Here is a 14,099-nt window from a genome sequence, read left to right on the forward strand (position 1 = left end):
TGCAAAATTAGGGCTGAGCAGTGCTTTCTTGAGGCATCAAGGGCTCAAGACCCATCAAGGTGACCACCCGACTTTCTCTGTACAGGCAGGGGAGAAAATGCCCTGATTCCCAGACATTCACAATCCATTCAGCAATCCCGAGATCTTACCCACAGTACACATGGGTTGGGGGAAGAAAGATAAAGCTTTCAACTCCTGTAAGAAGCTACAGTCTCTGAAAGGCACACTGCTCTGTCCTATGGGTTGCTTTGACTTCAAACGGACTTCGTGGCAGGAACTGAAGGAAGCAGAGTCAAACCTAAATCCAAAGGTGTGTGTGTGTTGGGGTAGGGGGCGGGGCATCATTTTTTCCCTAAGACTTTCCAGTGAATCAGCCGAAGGTTCTTTCTCCCCAACAAGTGTCTCCATTCTAACGGCAGAAACTGGTCCAGATACTCTTCAAAGAGTTCATGGAACACGCTTATTAGGAAAATCTATGCATCATTTCAAACTTTTCTTTTGCGCCCAAATAAACTCATACTAACTTACTATAACATGCCCGAACAGGATCTAGTTTGATATACCAAGAAGTTAAAACATCGATTTGAAGAGTCCCTACTAGGGCAACATGAATTCTGCTAAAAATTAAAGCAAAAAGGAACCCCAAACTGATGGTGAAGGATGGTAAGACTGATAAAATCACTGATGCTTACCAAGTCTCTGGAGATAACGCCCCCACAGAAACCAGCAGTGTACAAATAATAACTCATTTTAAGAAGGGACAAGACCAGGCTGAAGATGAAGTCACAGCAATAAATCCTCCCCATCGATTTGTGAGGGGGGGGAGTTGATCTTGCCCCTGCTCTAACTGAAGAAGACCATGATTCGCAGCAGAAACAACAGCCGGGGCCATCAACATCTCAACTGGTCCAGCTTACACAACTCTGACGGAAAGATCAAAGTTGTACATACTTTTTTGCTCCACTCGTCTGCAACCAAGAGCAGAAAGTTTGGTGGAAATTTTAAACAAGTGAGGAAAAGATCCTGATGCGTTTCTTTAAAGAATTGTGCTGTGAGAGGAAACATGGTTTTACCAGCAAGATCTTGAAAAGCAAACATAAGCCAATGGCAAGAGATGGAAGTGGTCCAGTCGAAGCAAAAGTGCACAAGTCAAGAGCAAAGGTCATGGCTAGAGTTTTTTTGGATGCTCAAAGCATTTTGCTGGCTGACTTCCTGGAAGTCCAAAGAACAATAACATCTGCTTGTTATGAGAGTGTTTTGAAAAAGACAACCAAGACTTTAGCACAAAGACACCCAGGGAAGTTTCACCCGAGACTCCTTTTCCACCATGACAATGTTTCTGCTCACTCCTCTCATCAAGCAAGGCCGATTTTACGGGAGTTTCACCAGAAAATCATTAGACATCCACCTCACAGTCCTGATTTCGCTTCTTCTCATCTCTTTTTGTTTCCTAATCTCAAAAAAGTCTTTAAAGGGCAACCATTCTCTTTAATAATGCAAAAAAAGCCCACACTAACTGAGTTAAATTCCCAGTTCTTCAGGGATGGTTTAAATGACGTATCATTGCTTCCAGGGGAATCATGAATATGATAGAGCTTATGTTGAGAAGGAAAGTTTAAATTTTTAATCTTTTGATATTCTTTTCCATGAAGTCTTTGAAGACCCCTTCGTATATACTGCTATTCTCCTCTTATCTTCTTCCTCCACTCTGAATTAATTCTATTTGCTGCAGTCTAGTAATATCTGCAAACCAAAGGCAAGAAGAAGATGGCTAGTCTACCTCCTGACTACAATCCGATTTGTTAACAACAACAACAAACCCACTTCTCTAGGTCTAAGTCACTGATTTTCCAACGGGAAATCCAGTGTGTGGTCTTCCATCCCACAGACTAAACCTTGTGATATGCGACATTCCTTCATTTGCGTCAGCAAGGAGGCAAGCTCCTCTGTGACACAATCTTTAGGGATTGTGTTGTAAGAGGTAAGGCGCACAGGGTTGCAGATCCCGAGGACAAGCTATCTAGCCCATCCTTAGCACTGATTGCAAGGCAATCAGAGAAGGAGGCGAGTCCTGGTCACCTCCCGCCATCACTCACTACGTCACCACGTAGTGGCGCTAACGGATTGCGTCACTGGAGCTCCACCACCACCACTTTCTAAATGCAGCAGCACACCTATCCAACTGGCTAGGGCTCTATGGGAAGAGTGGTTAAAGTCACAAATCTATAAACAACAGGGACACTCCAGGAAAAGGAGCCATATCATAGTTGTCCCCCATTCCCATTCACACCCAAGAAGAGCCTGAAGGTCTTCATTAAACTCATGTCCAGAGACCTACCTCCCGGGCACCCAGTTCAAATGTCTTCACTGCAGCTCTGTTTTGGAAACCAGGCCCTGGCGGATACCAGTGATCTTCCAAACGGAGCTGGGAACATTTTCTTGGCTTAATTCTGACGTTAGAATAACATGGTAAAATTGCTGATATGACTCTTTTGTCCCGCTGCCCTGTCCCACCAAGAGGGGGCAGCGTGAGCCAGACCACCTAACTTGGTCCGTACCGACCAAAAATAACCCCCAACCATCCTCGCCTAGTTTGGGCTTTCCTCTAGCGCTTGCTCCCTGCCAGTTGGGAGGTAGGCCGGTCCTCGGGGGTCAGCGGACGCAGAGCATCGCAGGAAAGCACGTCAGGAGCAGCGCCCCACGGGAGACACGCCAAGAACTGCCCATCTATTTATTCATGGATTCTGCTTTTTCCATCCTCCGTGGCCCTGAGGCCCAGGAAGCCTCTCGCAACCTTTTAGTGCGGCTCTCCACGTTCTGGGCCCCCTTCTCTGGGCCACAAATCCCACGCTCTCTCGTAGAAGAGACTGCAGCCTGCGACCTCCCTTCCCTGGCCACCAAGCACCCCCGTCATTGCACCGCGGCCAGGTGCCGCCTGCATTGCAAACCCTCCCGGCCCTTTTACTCGTCTTCCGAAGAGGCTCCCGGGTCCGGCCGGAGGCTTCGAGGAACCACCGTCCTCTGCACGGCGAGTGCCCGCAACCCCCACTCCGTGACCCCAAAGCCCTGGAAGCGCGCTGATTCCCCGCATGGGAGCCCCATCCTCCTGGCTCCCCGCGGCCCCGCCAGCACGCTCTGCAGCCCTCACCTGAGCTCCAGTGGACGCCACCTGCGCCCGGCGCAAGCACACCAGCAAGGCCCGCGGGCGCACCGCAGCCTCCACCCGCAGTTCAGCCCGTGCGTCCCGGCAGGCAGCACAGTGCGCCTCGGGCCCCCTCCCTCCGTCGGTCCCCGCCACGGCGCGCATGCCCGGCTATATACCGAGCATGTCAGCATCAGGGCCCACCCACACTGGCCCTCGGCCCCGCCCCCGCCCCGCCCTCCCCAGAGCGTGCCACGTGGTGCCGTGCCGGCGGTGGAGGTGCGCGGATAGGTGCTGGAGCCGGCTGCGTGGACCGAAGCCAGCGGTTGGTTAGCTTGCGGGAGGGTTTGCAGGGACAAACCCAGCGGTGTTCTACGCCTCGCAGTCGCAGGCTCTGACGCGGAGACCCTATCTCGATCGGCTAGCTCGTCTAACCTTCCGCGAATTCTGTTAATTCACTGAGTCCCCACAGGCTGCTCTCCTCCCTGGGAAACTTCCCGTTGGAACCCTTCGTTCCTTACCCGTGAGGCTCTCTGACAGTCTGGCCTCCATATCCACACTCCTATGGGCCAGACTGCGCCTCACCTGCTAGGAATGTATATTTCTTAACGCTTCTGATTTCAAATAAAAGGTTTCTCTTCCTAACGCATTTCCGAAAGAGATCATAGTCGTGCCCTCCGTAATGTTTTTTCTGCTGCTTACCAGCCGAAGAACACACATTTCTTATTCAAGTTTCAAACTATATATTAACTATTTTAAACTCGATGTCAACCCTCCCTTCAAAAGGATCAGGTGCTCGAAAGAGCCATAGTCCTCAACCCAAAGCTGGGAGATATGGTAAAGAATATGGCATTTTTGTGTAAGGGGTGTCGCTGGAGTTCTAGCACGACTGGGCTATTCAGATGGACATCATCCGACCTCAGAAATGCAAATTCCTTTTAGGGGAAAAAACCTCTCCCCACCATGAAACTCCCATTCTTCTTCTCCAGGGGGCATCTGGATGGTTTCCTCTGCAGTTAAGCCAGCTGTCACCTGGATTTTGATGCCCCAGAGCCTTAGCCATTTCCACACCTGGGTCCCAGGGTCTGAGCAGTTGGCCCTAAGCCAACTAGCTTGGTAGATAAACATGACCAGAGTCTTGGGGACAGGAGCCCTCAGGGCATCAGTGTTACCAGGAAAGGAAGAGCAAACCCCCCCTAGAGCAGGTGAAGGAAGAGTCTGATGAGACAGGAACAGAGAATGCACCAGAGTAGGCTAGATTCTTTAAGTCACTCTTGCAGAAACTATTTTTTAAATTTCCTTCTAAAATTCAATTATCTTCACCCTGTAATCAGTATCTCAGATGAGTAAGGGGTGGGAATGGGATTCTTCTCATGTATTGTCCAAACAATTACAAAGTAATGATATCTCTTGCAGAATTTCCCTCAGAGCCTCTTCATCTCTATAATAACCCATTATGTGTGTCTTTCTTGAAGTATTTCAGACATTATGTCATCTGTTTGAGGCTCTTAATCCACCTCGAGCGGCTGCTAGAAACAGTTCATTCCTCAGGACTCCTGTCTTGGAAGTACTGGGAAAGTAATGAGAAAACCCACTGGAGGTTCAGTCCAACAAGCGTGCTTCTTAGGGCTCTGCGAAGCATGAAGCCCATAAGCACCTATTAGGTTTGTTAAGTCTCTACTTAAAACTGAGGTCCCTGAGCAAACCCATGTCTGTTCCCGGCAAGCTGTCAATACTACGCAGAGGGTAATGAGGCAGTTATCAAAGGGCCTGCTCAAAGTACAGCGAGAGTGGGGAGGCAGGACCAGACACCCCACCACCGGGCCTATCATAGCACTCACTTGTTGTTTGCAACCAGACTAAGTTTAGAGCTGCCAAAGTCCACCTGGGCAACCCAAACTGATAAGCTATCAGTAATCCATTAGGGGCACACAATTAATTATTAACATAGCCCCAAATCAAAAGTCCTGACTCTCAATATACACTCACAATCCTTCAGATGGACCGTAATTAAATCCCGTCTTAGCTCTGGGTAGTATTCTACTACATCTCTGAGGCAGTGAGTTTAGGGTCCTAATTTGATCTACCCCACTTAAATGCCCCCTTTTCCTGTTATTAGCCCACTCTCGTTTATTAACACTCTAAATCCACAAAGCCACTCTCTTCATGAGACTACCTGATTCTGAGGCATATTTCCCCACGCTTTCAAACTTTTTTGAATATAACTCATATTGAAAATATTTGACATTACAACAATATAAATTCAAAAATAATCAGAAAATGCCCTTACTATATGCAAGGTCCTGATATTGTTATATTCTTTTCATTTTAAAGAATAGACCCACTAATGTGATTTCATGATCCATTATTGGGTTTTTGGTTCACAAATTTTAAACATTTTCTATAGTTTATATTTTCTCCCCAAAATTGTCTTATTTCTTCTCAAACATCCACGGTAGAGAGTTGCCCCATGGACTATACCCCACAAGGCCAACAGCTCAAACCCATCAGCAACTCCTCGGGGGAAGAGGAAGTGTTTGTTCCCATAGAACAGCGGTTCTCAACCTGTGGGTCATGACCCCTTTGGGGGTCACACAACCCTTGACCCTTTCACAGGAGTCGCCCAATTCATAACAGTAGCAAAACTAGTTATGCAGTAGCAATGAAAATCATTTTTATGGTTGGGAGAGGTTTACCACAACATGAACTGTATTAAAAGGTCGTGGCATTAGGAAGATTGAGAACCACTGTATAGAGAGATTCACGGCCTTGGAAAACCAGAGGCAGTTCTGTTCTCATAAGGTCAAAACTGACTTGATGACAGGGAGTTCTGTTTGTAGCCTCCATAGGTTTTAATGCATCTTTAGGACAAGAGAGATCTGAATACACCCTATATTCCTTATCAACCCCGCATTCCTTATCATAGGCTCTTGCAGGTGCCAGATTCTCAGTAAATTAGGTTGAATGGAAGAAGAGGCTCTCGCTCACTGCCTAAAGTTGGGCAATATTTAAGGGAACTAAGCACAAAAGTCTGACTTTTTTGTTGTTGCCGTTTCCCTTCTGGAAAGACCCCACAGCTACTACCCAAAGACAGGTAGTAGAACCAAGTGGCAACTGTAGAGGAAATAATTCTGGCACCCAGTAGGACAGAACACTGGGAGTATGAAGGATTTTATTATTCTAAAAGTTACGTTTCTGAGGTCAGATATGCATTTCAAAAGGCCTCACTTTGAGAAAGAAGTCAGAGAACGGTCGATAGGCTGGAGTCAAGATGGAATATGCGTGAAAACCTTGCCCTGGGCGCATCGTGGGCGACTGAGGTGGAGCCTTCACCATGGGTACCGTAGATGGTGGTATCTTCCAAGCCATCAAAGGTTTTCGGAATTCCCCAGTGGGAGTCAACCATAGGCTATGAGGGAGTCTGCCAATGATAATAAGACCAGGGTCCCACAGTTGGGAGGCAGCTTTGCAGCTTGGGAGGCCTGTTTTCCACGATTTACTGCAGTATGGTTCAAGTCCGAGGCAAAGAGGAACCCTGGAACTCCACCATCACAAGTGGTGCCTTTACAGGAGCCATCCTGGCAGCAAGAAACGGACCGGTGGCCATGGTGGGGTCGGCTGCAATGGGTGGCCTTCTCCTGGCTTTAATGGAAGGAGCTGGTCTCTTGTTGACAAGGTTTGCCTCCGCGCAGTTTCCCCATGGTCCTCAGTTTGCTGAAGGTCCTCCCAGCTGTTGTCAACCCAGTTACCACCCTCACCTTTTGGAGACTTCCGACAACACTAGTAAGGACTACTGCCCTGGATTTAGGCGAAAGAGTTATAGTTCAAGAAAAATTTGGAAAGAGCAAGTCACAGTCTGTTTTTAAAACAACGGGGGAACAACTAGGGCCACACAGGCTCTGAGAAGACATTGAGCACTTTTATTTTTCCTATTTAAAGGAACGTCAGAGTGGGATTTAAGGATACAAAACATTTATTTATTCACACTTGGATTGCATTTGTGATAAAAAAAATGCCTAGTAGCATACATAGAACAATATCTAGGTGCTTAGAAGATGAAGGACCAAAGGACAGGTAGCAGTTAAACGTGGCCACCATTTCCTTGGGGCCTTCTCTGCCTGGTTGTGTGTGCTGTTATTCAAACAATAAAAACTCCTGGAACTTGCTCTGAAAAAAAGTCAGAGAATGGGCAAGCAGCCATGACTGTGGATGCGAGGGCTCAGGGTGAGACCAGGGACTCAACATAGAATAAGGGCTGGTGTTGACAAGGGAAGCAATTCAGGGAAGTGGAGGGAAAAGTTCCTTTTCTACTCCGCAAAGCCAGCTCAAAGTAATGTTGGGTTTGGCTAAAGAGCTAAAAAAAAACCCTACCTTTTTACAGTCCATCAGGAAGTCAAAGAGCCTGGGACCACTGTGGATTGAGCACTGATTGCTAACGGAAACAGCTGGGGTTTGAACTCACCAGTGCTACCTGGGAGAAAGGTGTGGCCGTCTGCTTCCATAGATTTCCACCTAGGAAATCCTATGGGGCAGTTGGATTTGGTTTGGACTACAAGATCAATGACCAGGTATAATATTTTCCAAAGGAAAATTAAGTTTCCTAAGTTTTGGCATAGCGCCACGAGTTTAAGAGGCTCAAAGAAATGTGGATTTCTATTCTATCCAAACCATGTCTGGGGGCTCAGGTACTCGCAGTGTCGAGCACAGCACTGCTGGAAAGCCTTTGTTGCTGCTGCCAGCTACCCTCATGGGGGCGTGTGGCGCCCCCGGGCACAGTGAAACCAACTGCTGCCCAGCCCGGAGCCTCATCATCAGTCAGAGCCCACCTGCTCCTGCCGCTGTGATTCCACTGGCTGATTTCTGGGAGGAAACGGCCTTCCTTCTTAGCCTGCTGCAGTCTATCGGAGGGCACAGCAACACAAAGGACCCACCAGCACACGACTGGATTTTCACATTGCTCAGGAACCAAACACAGCTCTCCAGCAGGGAAGAAATCTGTTTACTCAATTTTCCTGTTTCAACTAGGCAGGACTTATCTGTATATAATTCTAGAAAAAATTCTCCAGTCTGTTATCTTCATTAGTGTCTGGAGGAAGCCAAAGGCAACTTCTATTGGACAAATGTTAGACCGCAACCTTCCTCCTCCTCTCGTCTCAGAGTTCCCGAGTACACCTGCCCATGCTGCTTACTGAGGCCGCAGGTAGGGTTCAATGGCGGGCTGCTCACTGAAGGGGGAGGGGTGTCAATGTGCCTGCCATGCTACAGGGGGAATATGCAGCAGTCTGTTCCAATGAGCTCTGCTTCCCAGCCTTCAAAACCAGTTCTGCTCTGTGCCAGAGGGTTACTGAGCTGAAACAGACTCGATGGCACGTGGTCTGCAGTGCTGCAAGCCAGTTGGCTTTTTTCCTGCGGAGAGGGGGATCTGGGGCTTTTAGGTGGTCTGGGGCAGTCTTCGTTAATTTTTCTATTTTATGAGCCTTCAGTATGCTGGTAATAAAACATTCTGACTTCTTCGGTTTGGGGATACCTCCTGGATAGCTTCTTACCACTTCCAGTACCCTGTTCAACCAGTGTCCTGCTGCTGCCTCAGCACGGCTGCCATGAATTTTCTAATCCCCTTCCAGTGCCAGCTCTCCTCACCCACAAAGTCTGTAACTGCAGTAACCCTGAGCCTCACAGGTGGGAGGCCGCATCTTCTATCCTTACTGGGCATGAGAAAGTCTCCATGCCCAACTCGACTATTGTCCACAGCCGTGGGAGCTGGCTCAGTGTTTCCTTCCTGTCTTGTACCTGGGTACCACTTCTTTCCCGCTTTCCGTCGGTCCCTCCCTCCCTGGCTTCTCCCCCCCCCCCCCACCGAGTACAAGTTTTCCTCAACATCTTTCTCATGTTGGTCAACTCAGTCTGCCATGCTATCAGAAGTTTCCCTATTTTCCTCATTTTATAAAGGGAAAAAAAGTTTGCATAGGAAGTTACTCAGAAGTTTAAATAATGCTAGGTATGAAGCCATATAGAGAAAACAGAGTCTTTTTCAGTAATCCCAAATCACTGAGAAATTAATATCAGGCTCAGATTTTGAGATGTCCAATGCAAGGGGCTAGTCGCTCCTACAATTCCTTCCCTGTCTATCCACCAGGTGTCTCTGACGTATGCCGACAACTCCACAGGAAGGCTTCTCGTCTACGTGAAGAAACACCTCGTCATGGTCTCGTTTTCACCTTACCTCTTATTATCTAGTCTTACTGTCCTTGGGGGTTGGAAACATTACATATAAACGTTTTCAAATGAACATCTGGGAATAGCACATTACACACTTCAGACTGTATATTCTAATGACATTAAAAACAAAAACAAAACCAGTGTGGCTCACTGCAACTCAAATTCATCTTGAGTGAGACGCTGTCATATTTAACAAAATGCTGTCCCAGTCAAAGGCCCCGGGAGCGATCTATGGAATTCAGGTCATTTCCCCCTGGAATGAGTTCTAGAAGCTGTGTCCCAGGTGTCCTCAACCTGCGGCCCACCGAGGACATTTATCCCACCTGCCGGGTGCTTTTGTCCCGTTTTTTTTTTTTTTTACTTCAAAATAAGATATGTGCAGTGTGCATAGGAATTTGTTCATAGTTTTTTTTAAAAACTACAGTCCGGCCCTCCAATGGGTCTGAGGGACAGTGAACTGGCTCCATTAAAAAAGTTTGAGGACCCCTGCTGTGTACCATTAATGGTGAACAAAACCCCTAAGTCTTCAAAGGGACAGCACAAAGGCAAGCAGCCAGTGTCCTAAGAAGGAATCTAAGGGTACAGACACATTATAAAGTACATGCAGAGACAGGCAACCTTTTTTTTAAAGAAAAATATAAAATGCCACTCCCGGTGCCTGGCACTGACTTACTTTAGCTAACAGATGCGGTGTGAGAGAGGACAAGATCATCAAAACAAAAACAAGCCACAGTAGATGCAGGCAGGTGCCTCATGTGTAACGAAAGGGAGGCTGCGAGTCTTCAAGAACCTTCCTGACGCAGCTCACCACGAGCTCCCTGGGCACTAATACCAGAGCGGCACTCTGCACGCACAGTGAGCAACGAAGGACTCTGACACAGCGTTGCGGCTCTCGGGAGGAAAAGAGCTACAGAAACCGAGTAAGTAATGACACTGTTTCAAATAAAACTAAACACTTACACAAATTTGTTTTTATTTTCCACCATGACTCGTCATTTGACACTAAAACTATAAAACAAGGTATAAAAAAACCCCAAAATATAAAGCAAAAAAACCCAAGCAAACCAGGGCTATAAAGTAAAATAGATAAATAAAAGTATTATATTCAAATGTCACACTGCTAATTATAGATGGGAAAATGGGTATTAGGAAATCCCACTTCAAAACAAAAATTTAAAAATGCTTCTGAAGAGAATGAGGAAACTGATCTGTTAAGAGACCAGGGATTCAATTTGTTTGATTCAGTGCTTTGTAAATTCCAGGTCTTAGCCTCACCTTGTGTCCTACATTCCAAATACGATCAGAAGTACATTTGAACAATAATGCCCAGGCCACCTCAGCCTCTACGGTAGACCAAAAATACAGAAACTTTCTTGCTTTTCTTTTTCGACAACACTTTAAGTTAAAGCTTCTCTTCTTATGCACTGTCACATAAAATGGGAAGTTCAGCTTCAACACCTCCCTACCGTCACACATATACAAAAAACCAGTAGAATAATCAAGATTTGAAAAGGTCTAAAAAAAAAAGTACTCACATTTAAAACCAACAAAGCAAGCTAAGGGGCTTGAAGAGCGGTTAAAAGACTGCACACGCACAGTTATGCTCCCTAGAACCCAGAGGGTGGTGACAACTTGCTAAACTGTAATCGTTGGATTTCGGAAGGAGCGTCATGTTTTTCCAAAGCCAATTTCTGGCATTCCTGCCCTGGACTCAGAAGAGTACCTAGCAGAGTGAGCCCACATCCAGGAAGAGACTATGACGCAAGGAAGAGGCGCATGCTTGCAAACGTATATGAACAGGAACCAGGTGAAGGGTCAGTAAAAATTCACATCATTGCCTGACCGTCCAAGCTGTTAACAGCTTTTAAAAAACGACAAAAAACAAACCGGAAACCTTCTTCATAAAGATCAATAACAAAGAACAGAGATGTGTAGTTCCAGAGATGGGAGTAAATCGGTGTGGCGTATACACTGCAAAACAAGTGAAATATATGGAAAGAAACTTCACTGGGGAATCCCTAAAATGATTCTTTCAAATCTGGACCAAGTCACAGGTGTCAAGTAGGCAAGATTAGTTAGCAAAAACCTGTCGTAAGCTGATTAACTACGTGTCTTTCAAACCTATCAGCAATACTCACGTCTAGTTGGAAAACTGCTTCACAAATCTTTTTATTGCCATTTCTAATAGCCCAAATAAAGTCGCCTTTCCTTAAGACATTTCCAACGCCTTCACTCATTATCACCGCTGGCGCCAGAAATGGACGGGCTTCCTAAGCACAGATAGGTGTAATTACTGCTCCTGCAGGTCTCTACAGCTCCTGCGGGCGGGCCGTGGAGAGGACTAAGGATGCCTAGGCCGCCCACTCCATCTACCCAGGACCTCACTCCCTCAGTGGGCCCTACAGAAGCTACAAGGCAATCTGAAGCTAAGAATAGGGCTTGCTTCTAGGTGATAAAAGGCTTAACGGGGTGGGGGGTATTACTCAATTGGGCTGGAGAAAGGGGAAACACCAACACAACCCCCACCCCCACCCCCATCCATCTCTGTTGATACGGAAAGAATCACAGCTGAGTTCAGAAAGGTCATTCCCCTGACAGGCCCACATCCAAGTCAGAGGAAGAACAGGTTCTCGCACAGCTGGATGGCTGGTTCATGATGCAAGATTTGTCCTGACAGGAAAGCTAGCTTGTGGGCATATTTGCAGGGAGCTGGAACTCTGATGGTACCAGGCCAATTCCAGTACACGTGGCACAGTTTGAAAGTCAACCTGCAGGCCAAAAAGAAAACATGATTCTTATATATCTTCTGCCTTCAATGTGGGACGTAACGATGTGATATGTACTTACGAATACAAGGCACGGCACACTTTCCAGCAAACGGGGAACTGAGGAATACAGGATGTAGCTTTTGAGAGCACAGTTTATCAGTACAATTGTTTCTATTTTAAAGTCAGAGGGCATGTGGTAATTCCCCTCATTTTTGATGCCCTTGTTTGTATAGCTAAACAATACCAAAAATATACACACGAAACAATCTCACTGCTATCAAGTCAATTCCAACTCACGTCACCAGGAGAGATGCTTTTTACCTCAAGAAAAGGGTGCAGAAAGGTAAGTAATTGAGTACATTATTCCTACACAAAGACTTCAAAAAGCCCGTGGAAACGTCCCATTTCTTTTAATTCCATTGTTCCACGAATTCTTTGAAGACCCCTCGTATCGCCCAAACTCAAGGGCGCTGGGTCTCTAAGATGACGGTGTGCCTTACTCATGCACAGGGACGCCTGGGCTCCAGCCAACCTGAAATGTAAGTTTGGGCTCTTGGAGATGGAGAGGGTAGCAGTGAGGGGAGTCTGAGCATTGATATATCACAATCACTGCTTAATCAGGGGCCATGAAGTAACTCTAGGGTCAATGTACCTGGGGAGGAAGTGGATCTACCTGAGCCAGGGGGCAAGAATTACTTAGGATGGAGAAAGAGGAAGTCACTGGCTCACCTCTGCATATGATCCGGGCTCAGGTTTGCAGTGTTGAGAACGCAGATGTAATGTGTAGGAATGCCGCAGCCCTGCCGGACATGATGAGCAAGGAGGTAAAAATCCACCCTAGTGAAGAAAGAGTACAAATTATTGGTACTGGTTGACTTGACCAGCTACAGCTAGAAAAGAATCTTGGGATAATTCTCTAATCCTTCACCTAAGGCGTAAGAGGCTAAGCAACTGGATTAAGGACATACAGTGGTCAATTTGGGATTAGAATTCAGGTCCTCCAGAGCTGAGAGTGGTGATACGGGGAGGGTGGGGTGGAAAAGGGGAACCGATGACAAGGATCTATATATAACCTCCACCCTGGGGGACTGACAACAGAAAAGTGGGTGAAGGGAGCCGTCAGACAGTGTAAGCAATGACAACATAATAATAATTTATAAATTATCAAGGGTTCATGAGGGAGAGGGAGTGGGGCGGGAGGGGAAAACTGAGCTGCTACGAAGGACTCAAATAGAAAGGAAATGTTTTGAGAATGATGATGGCAACAAATGTACAAATGTGTTTGACACAATGGATGTGTGTATGGATTGTGATGAGTTGTATGAGCCCCCAACAAAATGATTTAAAAAGAAAAGAATTCCAATCCTCAAATGGCATGAGTCAGTTAAAAACGGGGCTAGCCACTCCACTGGCCGCGTGCTGATGGTTAAGCACACACTATCTTGGGGAAAGAAAGCATGTTCAATACTTAAGAAGCAACAGCTTTGGTGGTGTTTTTTAAGACTTTTTAAAGTGGTTTTTTTTTTTTTGATTTTTCAAGTTTTGCTTATTTCTTTAAATAGTTGAGTCTCTAAAGATACTATCCACCAACCTCTGCATTCCAAGACTCAGGGCACAAAGAACTCCTCCAATCCATTCTACCCTGTTTCTGCCGACTTACCATTCACAGCTCGTGATTGTATGATCTACCACAGTCCCCGGGCAGGGAGTGACAAAGTGCTCGGGAGCAGCCAGGTACATATTGGTGCTGATTTTCTTCTGAACCACGAAAACCACCATCTTGGGCTGATAACTGTCAAAAGTTTCGAAACACTTCTGCAGCTGAGGAATCTCATAGTTGGCAACGGTCTTTAGCTGGCCATCAGACACTCCGTCCCGGTAGACCACGATCTTCTCTGGTAAACAGTGGTTCACCTGAAATGACACCCTGGCTGAGGTAAGCTGTGTGGTTCCTGAAAGGCTCACTCACA

At 46.6% G+C, this 14,099-nt stretch overlaps 2 protein-coding genes and 1 pseudogene across 4 annotated transcripts in view; 1 reads left to right on the forward strand and 2 right to left on the reverse strand.

The window, feature by feature from the left end:
• Positions 1-3,288, reverse strand: part of SLC39A14 (solute carrier family 39 member 14) — a 67,001-nt gene extending 63,713 nt beyond the window's left edge. For both annotated transcript variants that reach the window (XM_075556544.1, XM_075556543.1), the window contains exon 1: positions 3,149-3,288. The gene's annotated coding sequence lies outside the window, so the exon portion shown is untranslated. The remainder of the gene's footprint in view (positions 1-3,148) is intronic.
• A 3,125-nt stretch (positions 3,289-6,413) lies between these two features.
• On the forward strand, positions 6,414-6,926 carry LOC142455473 (mitochondrial import inner membrane translocase subunit Tim17-A pseudogene; annotated as a pseudogene).
• Positions 6,927-10,523: 3,597 nt separating this feature from the next.
• Positions 10,524-14,099, reverse strand: part of PIWIL2 (piwi like RNA-mediated gene silencing 2) — a 76,033-nt gene continuing 72,457 nt past the window's right edge. The window contains exons 20-22 of one of the 2 annotated variants that reach the window (XM_075555719.1): positions 13,790-14,043; positions 12,859-12,966; positions 10,524-12,129 (exon numbers count right to left, since the gene is read on the reverse strand). In XM_075555719.1, coding sequence (XP_075411834.1) covers positions 11,973-12,129; positions 12,859-12,966; positions 13,790-14,043 — 519 coding nt within the window. In that variant the 3' untranslated portion in view covers positions 10,524-11,972. The remainder of the gene's footprint in view (positions 12,130-12,858; positions 12,967-13,789; positions 14,044-14,099) is intronic. The other variant, XM_075555720.1, reaches the window with a different exon arrangement.

The sequence above is a fragment of the Tenrec ecaudatus genome, chromosome 8, assembly GCF_050624435.1.
Source record: "Tenrec ecaudatus isolate mTenEca1 chromosome 8, mTenEca1.hap1, whole genome shotgun sequence".
Lineage (NCBI taxonomy): Eukaryota > Metazoa > Chordata > Mammalia > Afrosoricida > Tenrecidae > Tenrec > Tenrec ecaudatus.